This window comes from Micropterus salmoides, unplaced genomic scaffold (assembly GCF_014851395.1).
Source record: "Micropterus salmoides isolate LMB-PRFRI ecotype aquatic unplaced genomic scaffold, ASM1485139v1 Ms_hic_scaffold_4, whole genome shotgun sequence".
In the NCBI taxonomy this organism is placed as follows: Eukaryota; Metazoa; Chordata; class Actinopteri; order Centrarchiformes; family Centrarchidae; genus Micropterus; species Micropterus salmoides.
Window position 1 is genome coordinate 40,385,886 of NW_024043372.1, and position 16,730 is coordinate 40,402,615.

Sequence of the window (16,730 nt, forward strand, 5' to 3'; positions counted from 1 at the left end):
TACACACTTCGTACTTTAACGAATTCCTCCTAGGGATTTAGTCTGACCGACCTCAAATTTCTGCTGTGCCTTCTAAAGGCATTGAAGATGAAAAATATATATAATCTTAGCAAATTCAATAGGGACCTCACACGTTCGTGCCCGGGCCCTATAATATAATCTTTACAGATTCAATAGGGACCTCGCACGGTCGTGCTCGGGCCCTAATTTAAGCTGCAAGCAGTGTTGGGCAGGCCCTCGCACTTGTAGCGTGTCTGGGTGTGAGCCAGCCGAGTTGCATATTCTGAAACTCTGCCGGTGAGGCTGTGAATTTGCTACGCGGTTCCGACGCCGCATGAAGGTGTTATATGTCACTTCCTGTGTCCCCTATGTGGAGCTACATAGCACTTGCCGCTATGAATATAAATCGGTATTGGCATGTAGATGTCTTCGGGGTGGGAGAGCTATCAAGCACGTAAAGTTTGGTTCAGATGTGAGCATGTACACTGAAGTTACAACAACTTCCTGTGTCGTGAGAGTTGATCTTTGATGCCACGCCACGGACACGCCCATTGACGAAAACTCGCAAATAGCACAAATTTTCATCGTCAATGCCTTTAGAAGGCACAGCAGAAATTTGACGTCGATCCGACTAAATCCCTAGGAGGAGTTTGTTAAAGTACGAAGTGTGTAAATCATCCAAAAATGGCCGTAAAATTCAAAATGGCCGACTTCCTGTTGACTTTAGGCTATGGGTTCTTGAGGCTTTTTTGTGCGTCTTGATATGATACATGTCCCCAGAAAATTTCGTGCATGTAGGTTGAACGTGAACGAGGGGCTAATTTTTTCCAATTTTCTAGGTGGCGCTAGCGAGTCATTTTGCCACGCCCATGTGCGAAACCCATAAAATACGAAATTTTTCACCAGTTTGACATGTGTGTAAAGTTTGGTGAGCTTTACAAATTCAATAGGGACATCACACGGTCGTGCTCTGGCCCTAAATATAATCTTTACAAATTCAATAGGGACCTCGCACGGTCGTGCTCGGGCCTTAACTAGTAGTAGTTGACTGGTTTTATTAGAAGTAAGAAAAGAGGACAAACTTAGACAAATGGAGGCCCACACATATTATTTCTCTGCAAAAGAGCTGACAGTGTGTCTGTCTCTGTAGGTTGTCCAGCGCTTGCAAAGGGAGGTGAGTGGTGACTGATGGTGCTTTCATGTGGTGTTGGAATAATCAGAATTTTTTTCCCTCCTTAAATCTTTATTGCAAAAAGAGAGAAAGTGTACATGGGACATAAAGAAGTATACAGAACTTTGATTAATGCAAAATCACATATTGTATATACATATTTTGCAAACATTAAATTTGTAATATGGTTGTAATGGTTAGTTTGCTGTCCATGTAGAGTGAAGTAGATGTCTGCATGCTGTTTATATGCTCTGGTGCTAATCCAACACATCTTTGTAGTAGCGTGTTGATTCCCACATTCTGACTTAAGAGCACATGAACACACACTGAAGTCAGAAGAACGACTTCACAACTCGGGAATGTGAATACACTGAACTGTTGCTTGCAATTAGCAACCTTCACGACTAAACTAACTTAGACACTGAACCGTTAAAAAATAAACTAATAGGGCCAAGCTGTTGCCTGGTGTGTCAGTCCTAACGCAGAAATCAATGTCGGACACCAAGTTCTAAGACTTTTATTCAACAATCAGTGTCAATTTCAACTGAGAAAAAAAATACAACTTATGACATCCCCACTGTACAAATTGCTTTAAAAAATCCTTGTGATTTTGTAAATGGGTACCAGAACAATGTCTATGCTGCACTAGTGATTCTTTAAAATTCCTCTTCACTGATCAATGCTCTCATAGACTTCAAATCTGTACTGGATACCATTCTCCTCCTGCAGCTCTTGTAGCACTCCTGGAGACCTGCAAGAGAAAGAAGCCTTACTTTAAAAGTTCCATTTGGTGCACGCACGCATGCGCACACGCACACACACACACACACACACACACACACACAGCAAAAGCTAACTTCTTTCCACCCAAGGAGCACAAGTTGAAAAATGTAGGATCAAATAATGTGTTTTTCCAACAAAAAAGATACAAGAGACATGTACAAGCATTATTTCATTTGTTTGAATTCAAAAAGTAAAGGGTTTTTTAATTATTTCTACTTCAACTGTTTTTTTAATAATTATCTAATTATTTATACTTTAAACTGCATGTCTATAATAAAGCAGTTCTTAGTTCTAAACATCAAAATAGTAGAAAATAATAGAATGAATGGTCTCCTCATTGCAGAAGAAGTATAGGCAGACTTGTCCATCATGCAGTACCATCAGGGAGACATTTGATTGGCCTCAATTTATTCTGCAGCATGACAACCACCCCAAACATACAGTGAAAGTCATATAGCACTGTCTTCAGCGTAATGGAGAAAAGGAGTCCTGGAAGTTCTCCAAGATGCTTGGGTCAACCTACTTTAGTTCCTTCAATAACTATGTGCAAGTTTACTAGAAGAACTGATGCTGTTTGAAGGTAAAGGGTGGTCATACTACATATTGATTTGATTTAGATTTTTCTTCTGTTGACTCACATTGTATTTAGTTAATTGATAACTAATCTATTAACATGTCTAATTTTAAAAGCATCCTTACTTCACAGCACTTTTCTACACACCACCACTGTATGAGACGTAGCTGTGATGTTAAAAAATAAATTGATTTCACAATCACTACAACTAAAAGAAAAACTGTAACAAGGTCATTTCAATTCAGCTTTTGTCTTTTTCAGTGAGCTTGGCCTTCACCTCCTTCTCAAGCCACATAATTAGGCTGCTGTAACATCTGTTCTGGTCCATGGTCCATTTTAGCAGCAAAGTTTAATGTCTACATTTGCGTCTCGTGAATTTTCCAAGTTCCAAAACAAATCCAAAAGCAAATTGATTAATTACATTGTAGTTAGGACAGTATTGGCCTTCCTAATATTATAAGGAACCTTTAGGGGCCAATGTTAACATTAAGTTGGGACTTTGCTGAGGAGCTCATCTTGTGTTGTAATGTCTGCAAAATGGTAACATTAGTAAAGATAAAGGAGTAATCCAGTGCCCTAACATCAGTAATGTTATACAAGTAGAATCTGGAATAACAAGTACACTAGCTAACATTAGACTCCATGGAATAATGTGTTGAGAATGTGTGCTGATCTTACTCTGGCAGTAGACGATATTTGTCTGGACTGATTTCTGGGAGGAATGTGTCACACTCAAACTGCTTCAGGATCCGTGTGACATACAGTCTCTTGGTCCCCGAGCTTTCCATCAACTCCTGGATAGACCAAAGCAACCAAAACTTAATTAAAGAAAGAGTTTAGCATGTCATTTCAGCTCACCCTGAAATGGTTCACCATGACCATCAATGATAGCTGTATGACAGTAAAATTAACCATTGGAAAATGTAGACATTAGGGCTGACCCCGAAAAGTCGAAGATTTGATGCTTGGATGGGAGGCGCCTGATTCAACTGTCAATCTCACAGTTGAAGCTTTGCAGAAAATTTTTGGCGATAAGGGGGCTCAACGTCTGATTTTTACATAGAACTACCAGTTTTCTTCCAATAAGTTTAAATATAGCCCATTACAATATACATTTCAACATACAATGCTGTAAATAAACATGTGAAAAGAAAGAAGCTTTTAATAAATGCTTTTAAAGTGCGTGAATGAATCATCAGTCAGTGCACATGTGTAGGCAGAACGTGTGTGTGTGTGTGTGCGTTGGCAGAAGAGAACAAGAACAATAAGTTACAGTGACTAATGATTAGAGACCGCAGCTCTGCAGCTTCTCAAGATTAAAGTGGAGCTGCCGTGTGTTCCATGCAGTACCTTGTAGAGAGAGCTGCCTCCTATAACCCAGACCTGGTCAGCCTGGCCTGCCAGCTCCGAGTCAACCAGCCTGAGAGCTGAGCTGAAGTCACCCACCACATGGTGTGCTCCTGTGAGGGGCGCTCTGGAGGAGAATTGGCATTTATATCTTGTCACTGAAAGCCCTGAGGCAAGTGGAGAGAAAAGCAATCTGAGACTGATTAGGGCCCGAGCACAACCTCTACCTCGACTTTTAACAAAGCAGCCCCCGCCGCACGTTTCACCTATGTGCACGAATTTTCTGTGGTACGTGTATCTTGTCCAGACGCACAAAAAAGCCTCTCGCGATGCCCTAAAACCAACAGGAAGTCGGCCATTTTGAATTTTACGTCAAATTTTGGATGATTTACACACTTCGTACTTTAACGAACTCCTCCTAGGGATTTAGTCCGACCGACTTCAAATTTGTGCTGTGCCTTCTAAAGGCATTGAAGATGAAAAGTTGTGCTATTTGCGAGTTTTCGTCAATGGGTGTGTCCGTGGCGTGGTGTCAAAGATCAAGTCTTCGCCATGACACAGGAAGTTGTTGTAACTTCAGTGTACATGCTCACATCTGAACCAAACTTTACGTGCTTGATAACTCTCCCACCCCGCTATGGAGGACCGATCCTGACACAGTCAGAAATAAATACAGAAATAAATAAATGCTCAACAAATAAATAAGCATCCAATTAAATACACAAAAAAATAAAGTAAATAAATAAATGTAGGTAGTAATTAAATTATACAAGGAGACATAAATGTATATATTTTAATTAGTGCCTTTACTTATTCACCTTTGTTATAACTACCTTATTTGTTTATTCAACTGTGTGTGTTTTAATATTTTTGTCTGTTTTATTCTTCCTTTGTATTTTTTTTACCTTATTTATTTTCACCCATGGTATTTATTTCTGCCTGTCCTTTTTAAATTTCTGTATGCATTTCTGCCTCATTATGCAAATGAGGAGGGGCTGTGTCTCAAGGGGTCATCTTCTCTGCTATTGGTGGACCAGTCAGACAGGAGAGCTCTAGGCCTACTCTGCCTGCAGACATCAACGATCTTGCCCCTCACACAGTCAGATGGCTTCCTTCAGTGCGCTGAGGTGTTTAACAACTCTGAAGACAATACTACCAGCCATGTCTTCCTTCTCTTTTCACGTAGACGCTCCGACAGACAGTGCTTTCAGTTTGCTGCATGCATGGACACAGAACTGCGGTATAGGGAGAAGCACACGGTCAGCTAGCTGCAGCTAAATCTGGAGTGCACTCGTATTCAATTCTGCATGGTAAATTCAGTTTTAACGGAGCAGAGCGAGCAGACAGGCAGAGTTAGAGACTTTTTCTGTCCGTTTCTCTCTTTACAAAGACGCATGCAGTCAGAGTCTTCTCTGAAGAGGGCAATGAAGTCTCAGTAGTACCCGATGCGAGCACCACATACAACACAATTTATCAAATTACACAACGGATATACAGTATGAAAATAAGATTGATTGGATTATACTCACAGGAAGTATAAAACCTGTTACATGCGTCTATTAAAAGTAAAGTAACACAAAAATGTCAGGGAAATTACTTTACTTAGATTTAAGTACTGCAGTTGTACATTTGAAATACCTTCCTAACTTTCTGATTGGAAGCCTTCTTGAGGTGGTTTTAAACATTTCTTCTTATATTCTGATTTGAGTTGTGGACAACTATGACCACATGAATTAAAAAAATTAAACATTTCACTGCCCAAGTCAGCTAAAACACAAGTCTTGTTCATCAGACTACATGCTGTACAGTATTTGTCTATAGATTTTGTCCCAGGATTATTATGCATTTCTTCTTCTTCGTTGCATGATTTAGAATAATAAGGTGAGAAATGGGTCTGTTCTGAGTTCATCCTGCACTGCAGCAGCTAATAAAGTCCATTTAATCCCAAAAACGCTTTTCTTTTAGGCAGGCTGGAGCAGAAAACAACTCACCTTTCTCAAGTTGTACAGTAATGTCACATGTGTATGAAGGTTGATCAAACAAGCTAATCTTAAATGTCAAAGTAGAGAGGAGCCTAGTAGGCCTATTTATTTTCATTCATTACACAATATGAATAAGCTATGCAGACAGTTGTAAAGAAAGAACATCTTTTTCTTCTGTTCTCTACTTGTTATAGTTACACAGTATTAGGGGTGTGGGCTGTATTAAAAGTATCCACTGTTCTCCCATGCTCTAACACACAGTAACGATGAAATGTGTACTGTTCTCACATTCTTCCTCTGTATGTACACATAAACAACAAGGCAGGGAAATATAAATGGAATTTATTTTATTGTTTGGGTACATTATTGTTCAGTGTACATGCTCACATCTGAAACAAACTTTACGTGCTTGATAACTGTCTCATCCCGCAGACATCTACACACCAATACCGATTTATATTCATAGCGGCAAGTGCTATGTAGCTCCACATAGGGGACACAGGAAGGGACATATAGCACCTTCATGCGGCGTCTGAACCGCGTAGCAAATTCACAGCCGCACCGGCAGAGCTCCAGAATGTGCAACTCGGCCGGCTCACACCCGGACGCGCTACAAGTGCGAGGGCCCGGCCAACGCTGCTTGCAGCTTTAATTATATTTTGGGTTCCTACTAGAAAATGTTTACATGCTTTAGTATTCTAAAAACACATTATATATTTTTCTCATTGTTGTACTCAAGGCCGGTCTTGGTATCAGGTCTTAAGACCACTTTGATGGTCTTGATCACGTCTCAGACTCGACCGCATTTGTACTCGGTCTTGTCTCAGTCTCGGACATTGAGGACTCAGGATTTTATTTCAAGACCAGTCAAGACAATAACTTTGGTAATATCAATAAAATTGCTTTTGCATTGTCTGATTTATTTGTTAACATCCTAACTTTTATTGGATCTAGAACGTATTGCTTCAAATACAACCAATAACCCTAATTAAAAATGTGTTGTTCCCGTTAACGACTATCACAATGGTAAGCATGGAAAAGGAGTGTTGAATAAAGATGTTTAAGTTGATTTCAGCTCTTAGTGTTTGTATGTGGGTGGGTCTACCTATGATCTCGTTTCCACATTTTATTGTGCGTCATGTAATGCGGGAACTGGTCTTGGTTTTGACTCAGTCTTGCCCACCCTTGGTCTTGGTCTCAGCCCCTAAAAGCATTGGTCTTGTCTCAGTCTTGATAAACTCTTGTCTTGGTCTTGACTTGGTCTCGGTTTGAGGGACTGTCAAACCTTGACTGTCCATTTCTGCAGTACCTCTATTCACCCGCTGTCTGAACATGTCGTTTGAGCTCCTGTCTCCTAAAGACCTGCCTCCCCAAAAGCCTACTTTCTTCTGATTAGCCAACTTCTGGAAGTCTGTTGAAACAAGTGTGGAGATGGGCTGGCTGTGCAGACTAGGCAGCAACAAGCCTGCAATGCCCAGGTGGGAACCTCCAGGTCTGAAATGTGAGGCTATGATGCCATTTTAACTATAGCCATTGTGTTTTGTTTTGGAAAGCCCTTTATGTCCGATGCTTGGCAAGTGCTTTTCTTATGAATTATAGTTTAACCACTACTGCCTAACACCAAAAACTGAATAGCCTTGACACAAATAATAGCATATAATTTTGCCTACTATAAAATCCCATCATTCTGTTGAACCTTAGCTTTCTAAAATCACTGTGGTCAGTGTTAAACTTCACAGCAAACTTGGTGTATTGATATGAAAGTGTAATACGGTCAAAAATCTGGGTCTACTTCATAGGTGTGCAAATATCAAAAACTAATAGATATTCTAAAGGGGGGGGGGGGGGGGTGGTAGCATTCCTCTTATAAAGGCTCATAGACTTCAATCAATCAGTAAATAACTTACATTACAGTATTACGTTACAAGTCGCTGACACAGTGGGTATTTTACAACCAGGGACCAGGTAAAGTAACAGTGAGCAAACAGAGTGCAGATGTTCCTTACGAAGCTGGCTTGGGCTGCAACTAACGACTATTTTGATAGTCGATTATTCTATTGAATGTTATTGAAATGGATACTCAACTATTCAGATTATGAATCACAAAATTACACAATGTCTCCGATTTAGCCATCAGCTTTTAAATTAACAGAGCAGCTTACACCTCGGTACTGCAACACAACGGGACAAACTGACACTATATTTCCACAAAAAAAAGGAATAACTTCAGCTGTCACATCTGCTGAATTTACAAGAGGGGACCAACTAACGATTTTGTAGTAGACAGCGTTTTAACACAAAGTTTCTATAGACGCCCCTAACTCAAACATCTCACATATCTTTTTTTTAAGAGTCTGGGGCGGATTTGCCGCCACCTCACACACAGACAGAAGAACTCTTTATAAAGTAACAAAAACATTGTCCGGTTTGAAATGAAAACAGTCTCTTCACTCCTGGTTTCAATGGTAAACAACCAAGAATGACAACTACCAACAAACACACTAGATTCTAAGGAGACACGTTTTAATCAACATAAATCATAAAGTAACATTTGTATTTCAAATAAATGGCAAATTAGTATTTTATTTTAACAAAAGTCCCTTCACCCTCATGTGCAGAGGTTTATTTATTGCCTCAAAGTCCACTGGAAGCCTCTCAGCGTTTCAGCAGTGCAGTGTGCAGCCTGCAGCGTTTCAGCAGCGCAGTGTGCAGCCTGCAGCTTAGCAGAAGGGAGTTACAAACTCAATTTCACTCCATAACCTGTTTTGTGACAAAATAAATCTACCTACCTACCTATAAAACTGCAGACATATAAAGGAAGAGAGAAAGAATTTGTAGCTTTGGCAATATTATTGTTTTACATTAAATGGCAATAAAGCTGAATTAAATTGATAGACAAATGTAGATGTATGTCTGAAGAGAAAAACAAGTTGAGCTGATTACTGGACGCAACGTAAGGTGGAAAATTAAGTAGAATTAAAGCTGCAAGCAGCGTTGGGCGGGCCCTCGCACTTCTAAGGGTGTGAGCCGGCCGAGTTGCACATTCTGGAGCTCTGCCGGTGCGGCTGTGAATTTGCTACGCAGTTCCGACGCCGCATGAAGGTGCTATATGTCACTTCCTGTGTCCCCTATGTGGAGCTACATAGCACTTGCCGCTATGAATATAAATCGGTATTGGTGTGTAGATGTCTGCGGGGTGGGAGAGTTATCAAGCACGTAAAGTTTGTTTCAGATGTGAGCATGTACACTGAACAATAATGTACCCAAACAATAAAATAAATTCCTTTTATATTTCCCTGCCTTGTTGTTTATGTGTACATACAGAGGAAGAATGTGAGAACAGCACACATTTCATCGTTACTGTGTGTTAGAGCATGGGAGAACAGTGGATACTTTAAATATAGCCCACACCCCTAATACTGTGTAACTATAACAAGTAGAGAACAGAAGAAAAAGATGTTCTTTCTTTACAACTGTCTGCATAGCTTATTCATATTGTGTAATGAATGAAAATAAATAGGCCTACTAGGCTCCTCTCTACTTTGACATTTAAGATTAGTTTGTTTAATCCACCTTCATACACATGTGACATTACTGTACAACTTGAGAAAGGTGAGTTGTTTTCTGCTCCAGCCTGCCTAAAAGAAAAGCGTTTTTGGGATTAAATGGACTTTATTAGCTGCTGCAGTGCAGGATGAACTCAGAATAGACCCATTCCTCACCTTATTATTCTAAATCATGCAACGAAGAAGAAGAAATGCATAATAAATCCTGGGACAAAATCTGTCCACAAATACTGTACAGCATGTAGTCTGATGAACAAGACTTGTGTTATAGCTGACTTGGGCAGTGAAATGTTTTTTTAATTCATGTGGTCATAGTTGTCCACAACTCAAATCAGAATATAAGAAGAAATGTTTTATACCACCTCAAGAAGGCTTCCTATCAGAAAGGTAGGAAGGTATTTCAAATGTACAACTGCAGTACTTAAATCTAAGTAAAGTAATTTCCCTGACATTTTTGTGTTACTTTACTTTTAATAGACGCATGTAACAGGTTTTATACTTCCTGTGAGTATAATCCAATCAATCTTATTTTCATACTGTATATCCGTTGTGTAATTTGATAAATTGTGTTGTATGTGGTGCTCGCATCGTGTACTACTGAGACTTCATTGCCCTCTTCAGAGAAGACTGACTGCAACATGCGTCTTTGTAAAGAGAGAAACGGACAGAAAAAGTCTCTAACTCTGCCTGTCAGCTCGCTCTGCTCCGTTAAAACTGAATTTACCATACAGAATTGAATACGAGTGCACTCCAGATTTAGCTGCAGCTAGCTGATCGTGTGCTTCTCCCTATTCCGCAGTTCTGTGTCCATGCATGCAGCAAACTGAAAGCACTGTCTGTCGGAGTGTCTACGTGAAAAGAGAAGGAAGACATGGCTGGTAGTATTGTCTTCAGAGTTGTTAAACACCTCAGCGCACTGAAGGAAGCCTTCTGACTGTATGAGGGGCAAGATCGTTGATGTCTGCAGGCAGAGTAGGCCTAGAGCTCTCCTGTCTGACTGGTCCACCAATAGTAGAGATGACCCCTTGAGACACAGCCCCTCCTCATTTGCATAATGAGGCAGAAATGCATATAGAAATTTAAAAAGGACAGGCAGAAATAAATACCATGGGTGAAAATAAATAAGGTAAAAAAATACAAAGGAAGAATAAAACAGACAAAAATATTAAAAGACACATTAATAAATACATTTAAAAAATTTGTAATAAATAAAGTTGAAGATTATAACGGAGAATAAATAAATAAGGTAATTATAACAAAGGTGAAGTAAAGGCACTAATTAAAATATATACATTTATATCTCCTTGTATAATTTAATTACTACCTACATTTATTTATTTACTTTATTTTTTTGTGTATTTAATTGGATGCTTATTATTTGTTGAGCATTTATTTATTTCTGTATTTATTTCTGACTGTGTCAGGATCGGTCCTCCACAGCGGGGTGGGAGAGTTATCAAGCACGTAAAGTTAGTTTCAGATGTGAGCATGTACACTAAAGTTACAACAACTTCCTGTGTCATGGCGAAGACTTGATCTTTGACGCCCCCCCCCGCCCATTGACGAAAACTCGTAAATGGCACAACTTTTCATCTTTAATGCCTTTAGAAGGCACAGCAGAAATTTGAGGTCGGTCGGACTAAATCCCTAGGAGGAGTTCGTTAAAGTACGGAGTGTGTAAATCATCCAAAAATGGCCGTAAAATTCAAAATGGCCGACTTCCTGTTGACTTTAGGCTATGGGTTCTTGAGGCTTTTTTGTGCGTCTTGATATGATACATGTCCCCAGCAAATTTCGTACATGTAGGTTGAACGTGAACGAGCGGCTAATTTTTTCCAATTTTCTAGGTGGCGCTAGCGAGTCATTTTGCCACGCCCATGCGCGAAACCCATAAAATACGAAATTTTTCACCAGTTCTGACATGTGTGCAAAGTTTGGTGAGTTTTCGAGTATGTTTAGGCCCTGTCAATGGAGCCTACTTTGCAGAAAAAATAAATAAATAAATAAATTCAATAGGGACCTCACACGGTCGTGCTCGGGCCCTAATAATCTTAGCAAATTCAATAGGGACCTCACACGGTCGTGCTTGGGCCCTAATTAAACTGGTGAGATAAGAAATAACATAGGCTACTTTAAATAGGGTAATGTATTCTTAAAAATAAATACCATTAAAGCTGCAAGCAGCGTTGGGTGGGCCCTCGCACTTGTAGCGCGTCCGGGTGTGAGCCGGCCGCGTTGCATATTCTGGCGCTCTGCCGGTGCGGCTGTGAATTTGCTACGCGGTTCCGACGCCGCATGAAGGTGTTATATGTCACTTCCTGTGTCCCCTATGTGGAGCTACATAGCACTTGCCGCTATGAATATAAATCGGTATTGGCGTGTAGATGTCCGCGGGGTGGGAGAGTTATCAAGCACGTAAAGTTTGGTGCAGATGTGAGCATGTACACTGAAGTTACAACAACTTCCTGTGTCATGGCGAATCATCGATGCCACAGACATTGCACAGGCCCATTGACGAAAACTCGCAAATAGCAGAACTTTTCATCGTCAATGCCTTTAGAAGGCACAGCAGAAATTTGACGTCGATCCGGCTAAATCCTTAGGAGGAGTTTGTTAAAGCACGGAGTGTGTAAATCATCCAAAAATGGCCATAAAATTCAAAATGGCCGACTTCCTGTTGACTTTAGGGTATGGGTTCTTGAGGCTTTTTCTCCTCCCTGTTCTCCTGTCTTCCTTTTTGGGTCATAGCTGATAAGGTCCGGTGCCGCTGAGCTGCAGCGCGGTCGCGCATTCACGTCAGGGATGGTGCGTTCAGTAGGAAAGCCTTAATATGATTAGTAACTGTAATAAGATAACTGTTTTGGAAATAGTAATCCGTCATACTATTCTTTACTGGGAAAAGTAATATAACAGTATTACTGCCCCCCCTTTTTAAATTACAGATCTGCATGATTCACGTGGGTCCGATTTTCAGGTCAGAAAATCTGGAATTCCGGATTAATCCAGAGAAATCACATCCCTGATAAAATATACAGTCTATAGTGATGGAGCATTTTTTGGACCCACGCAAATAAGAGGACAATGTGAGGTTAGATTGTTGGAGCTGGACAGAGTGATCAGATCTTAATTGGATCTCAGTCTGGACACTGGAGACACATAATTGTAATCAGGTTAAAATCATATGCCGATACGATCTGGATCAGGGATGCATTTTAACGATAGGTGTAAAATGTCTATGAAGATTCTCAGTCATCCAGGTCATAGTTATCCAACGAAGGTTAAAGTCAAGGGCAACTGGACTTGGTTGAAGATACTGGAAGACGTTTCGTCCCTCATCCGATATACACACACACACAGAACTGAAGAAGTCCTTTGGATGAGGAACCAAGTCCAGTTGCTCTTGACTTTAACCTTCGTTGGATAGGTGTAAATGGCTAATGTAAAAGGTTTTGTCAGAAGAATCTTTATAAATTCCTTTTTTCCACTTGTTCTGAAACACAGGAGAAAAAACTATTCAGATAAAACTTAGAAAATGGATCCCCAGAATCCACTGGAACACTGGTGTGTAGCAGCATTATCTGCACGTGATGCATACTTGCGCTCCCTGCTGAGGACGATGTTGATCCTGTTATTCAGAGGTCTGTTCTTCTCTGGGATGGAAAACCATGTCTTCCTGCCCATGATCACCACGTTCTGCTTGCCTGCAGGACAAAAAGGTTTGAATTCATTACAAGTAAACTTAACGTGGCACACACACACACACATTATATATATATATATATATATATATATATATATATATATATATATATAGACCCTTTGCCGTGACACTCATATTTAACTCAGGTGCTGTCTATTTCTTCTGATCATCCTTGAGATGGTTCTACACCAGCTGTGTTTGATTATACTGATTGGACTTGATTAGGAAAGCCACAAACCTGTCTGTATAAGACCTTACAGCTCACAGTGCATGTCAGAGCAAATGAGAATCATGAGGTTAAAGGAACTGCCTGAAGAGCTCAGAGACAGAATTGTGGCAAGGCACAGATCTGGCCAAGGTTACAAAAAAATTTCTGCTGCACTTAAGGTTCCTAAGAGCACAGTGGCCTCCATAATCCTCAAATGGAAGACGTTTGGGACGACCAGAACCCTTCCTAGAGCTGGCCGTCCGGCCAAACTGAGCTATCGGGAGAGAAGAGCCTTGGTGAGAGAGGTAAAGAAGAACCCAAAGGTCACTGTGGCTGAGCTCCAGAGATGCAGTCGGGAGATGGGAGAAAGTTGTAGTAAGTCAACCATCACTGCAGCAATCCACCAGTCGGGGCTTTATGGCAGAGTGGCCCGACGGAAGCCTCTCCTCAGTGCAAGACACATGAAAGCCTGCATGGAGTTTGCTAAAAAACACCTGAAGGACTCCAAGATGGTGATAAATAAGATCCTCTGGTCTGATGAGACCAAGATAGAACTTTTTGGCCTTAATTCTAAGCGGTATGTGTGGAGAAAACCAGGCACTGCTCATCACCTGTCCAATACAGTCTCAACAGTGAAGCATGGTGGTGGCAGCATCATGCTGTGGGGGTGTTTTTCAGCTGCAGGGACAGGACGACTGGTTGCAATCGAGGGAAAGATGAATGTGGCCAAGTACAGGGATATCCTGGACGAAAACCTTTTCCAGAGTGCTCTGGACCTCAGACTGGGCCGAAGGTTTACCTTCCAACAAGACAATGACCCTAAGCACACCGCTAAAATAACGAAGGAGTGGCTTCACAACAACTCCGTGGCTGTTCTTGAATGGCCCAGCCAGAGCCCTGACTTAAACCCAATTGAGCATCTCTGGAGAGACCTGAAAATGGCTGTCCACCAACGTTTACCATCCAACCTGACAGAACTGGAGAGGATCTGCAAGGAGGAATGGCAGAGGATACCCAAATCCAGATGAGAGAAACTTGTTGCATCTTTCCCAAAACGACTCATGGCTGTATTAGATCAAAAGGGTGCTTCTACTAAATACTGAGCAAAGGGTCTGAATACTTATGACCATGTGATATTTCAGTTTTTCTTTTTTAATAAATTTGCAAAAATTTCTACATTTCTGTTTTTTTTCCGTCAAGATGGGGTGCTGAGTGTACATTACTGAGAAATAAAATGAACTTTTTTGATTTTTGGGGAAATGGCTGCAATGAAACAAAGAGTGAAAAATTTAAAGGGGTCTGAATACTTTTCCGTACCCACTGTGTGTACACACACACACACACACACGACTAATATTCAATTAAAAACTTATTACAGACTCAAGTTCCAAATCTTAGCCACAACAAAACATACCCACAAACGCGCATACATGCATATAACAAACAGCATAGTAAATCATGGTTAAAAAACACAAGGTTAACTAATTTACCTTCTACTGATGGAGTCGCTGTCATCGTTCGGAAGTGCTTGAATTCGTTACTATAAATGAAGAACATATTTAATAGTTGACAAAGTTAATACAGGTATAATTCACAGCTGCTGCTATCGCGCTACCTTCAATGGCTCATGCTCTTCCGTTGTGTAACATTACCAAAGCTTATGATACACAGGGCAAGGTTTTGAGCAATGTTGCTGGGCAATCTTGCTGGTGGCAAGTCCGACTAGGTTTTCAACGGATAGCGACTGGGCGGTGAAAGTGGTGGAGTGGTGGGGGAAAGGGATTACTGTATAGTAATCTTTAATCATTACCATTGACGGGAACATTGCCCAGCACCACTGCTATAAAAGTTGCTCCGTGCATCAACAGTGTAATGTTAAAGCTGGAGCCCAACTACAGAGTGTATGGTAACGTTACTGAAGCGTTAATTGAAGGGTTGATTAGAGTCCACCAAACCGTCTACCAAAGTCACTTACTTGAGTCTAACAGGGTGCCAGGGCAGATTTCCATTTTTACCGATACCCAGGTCAGGACACACCGCCACGATACCGTTCAGAATGCGGGACATTGTCAGTAAAACGGACACTGCACTACACAACAGCTTCCCGCCGGCAGGGAAACACCGGAAATGACGATTTCTTCTTCTTCTTCAGACGTCATGCCAGCTGGCAACGTCGCATCCACAGTCCAAGATCGTATCACTGCCATCTTATTGCCTTCTTCTACTTCTTCTTCTTCTTCTTCTTCTTATTTAATGGCGGATTGCAAACAACTTTTAACTGCATACCGCCACCTACTGAACTGGAGTGTGTAACATCATATCACTCAGCTATCAACCTCAATAAGGTGCTCTCATATTCTGTTCACCAACCCAGTGTCTTTAAGAAATTTAAATAATGCCTTCCTGGTGATTCTTATACCCTTTTCTTCTCCTTCTGTTCCCAGTACCCCCATCAGATTCCATTCCCGCCCTGCTTCCTGAACCCGATGATTCAAACAAATAAATAAGCATCCAATTAAATACACAAAAAAATAAAGTAAATAAATAAATGTAGGTAGTAATTAAATTATACAAGGAGACATAAATGTATATATTTTAATTAGTGCCTTTACTTATTCACCTTTGTTATAATTACCTTATTTATTTATTCTCCGTTATAATCTTCAACTTTATTTATTACTAATTTTTTAAATGTATTGTGTTTTAATATTTTTTGTCTGTTTTATTCTTCCTTTGTATTTTTTTACCTTATTTATTTTCACCCATGGTATTTATTTCTGCCTGTTTAAATTTTTGTATGCATTTCTGCCTCATTATGCAAATGAGGAGGGGCTGTGTCTCAAGGGGTCATCTTCTCTGCTATTGGTGGACCAGTCAGACAGGAGAGCTCTAGGCCTACTCTGCCTGCAGACATCAACGATCTTGCCACTCATACAGTCAGATGGCTTCCTTCAGTGCGCTGAGGTGTTTAACAACTCTGAAGACAATACTACCAGCAATGTCTTCCTTCTCTTTTCACGTAGACGCTCCGACAGACAGTGCTTTCAGTTTGCTGCATGCGTGGACACAGAACTGCGGTATAGGGAGAAGCACACGATCAGCTGGCTGCAGCTAAATCTGGAGTGCACTCGTATTCAATTCTGTATGGTAAATTCAGTTTTAACGGAGCAGAGCGAGCTGACAGGCAGAGTTAGAGACTTTTTCTGTCTGTTTCTCTCTTTACAAAGACGCATGTTGCAGTCAGAGTCTTCTCTGAGATGCGAGCACGACATACAACACAATTTATCAAATTACACAACGGATATACAGTATGAAAATAAGATTGATTGGATTATACTCACAGGAAGTATAAAACCTGTTACATGCGTCTATTAAAAGTAAAGTAACACAAAAATGTCA

The 16,730-nt window shown here is 40.6% G+C and overlaps 1 protein-coding gene across 1 annotated transcript; it reads right to left on the reverse strand.

Annotated features, from left to right (window-relative positions):
• Positions 1-1,672: 1,672 nt before the first annotated feature.
• Positions 1,673-15,528, reverse strand: dhfr (dihydrofolate reductase). Its single transcript, XM_038697792.1, has 6 exons — positions 15,307-15,528; positions 14,822-14,871; positions 13,019-13,124; positions 3,879-4,002; positions 3,207-3,322; positions 1,673-1,922 (listed from the first exon to the last, which is right to left on the reverse strand). The coding sequence occupies exons 1-6, from the start codon at positions 15,396-15,398 to the stop codon at positions 1,841-1,843; spliced, it is 570 nt and encodes a 189-aa protein (XP_038553720.1). The 5' UTR covers positions 15,399-15,528; the 3' UTR covers positions 1,673-1,840.
• Positions 15,529-16,730: the final 1,202 nt, after the last annotated feature.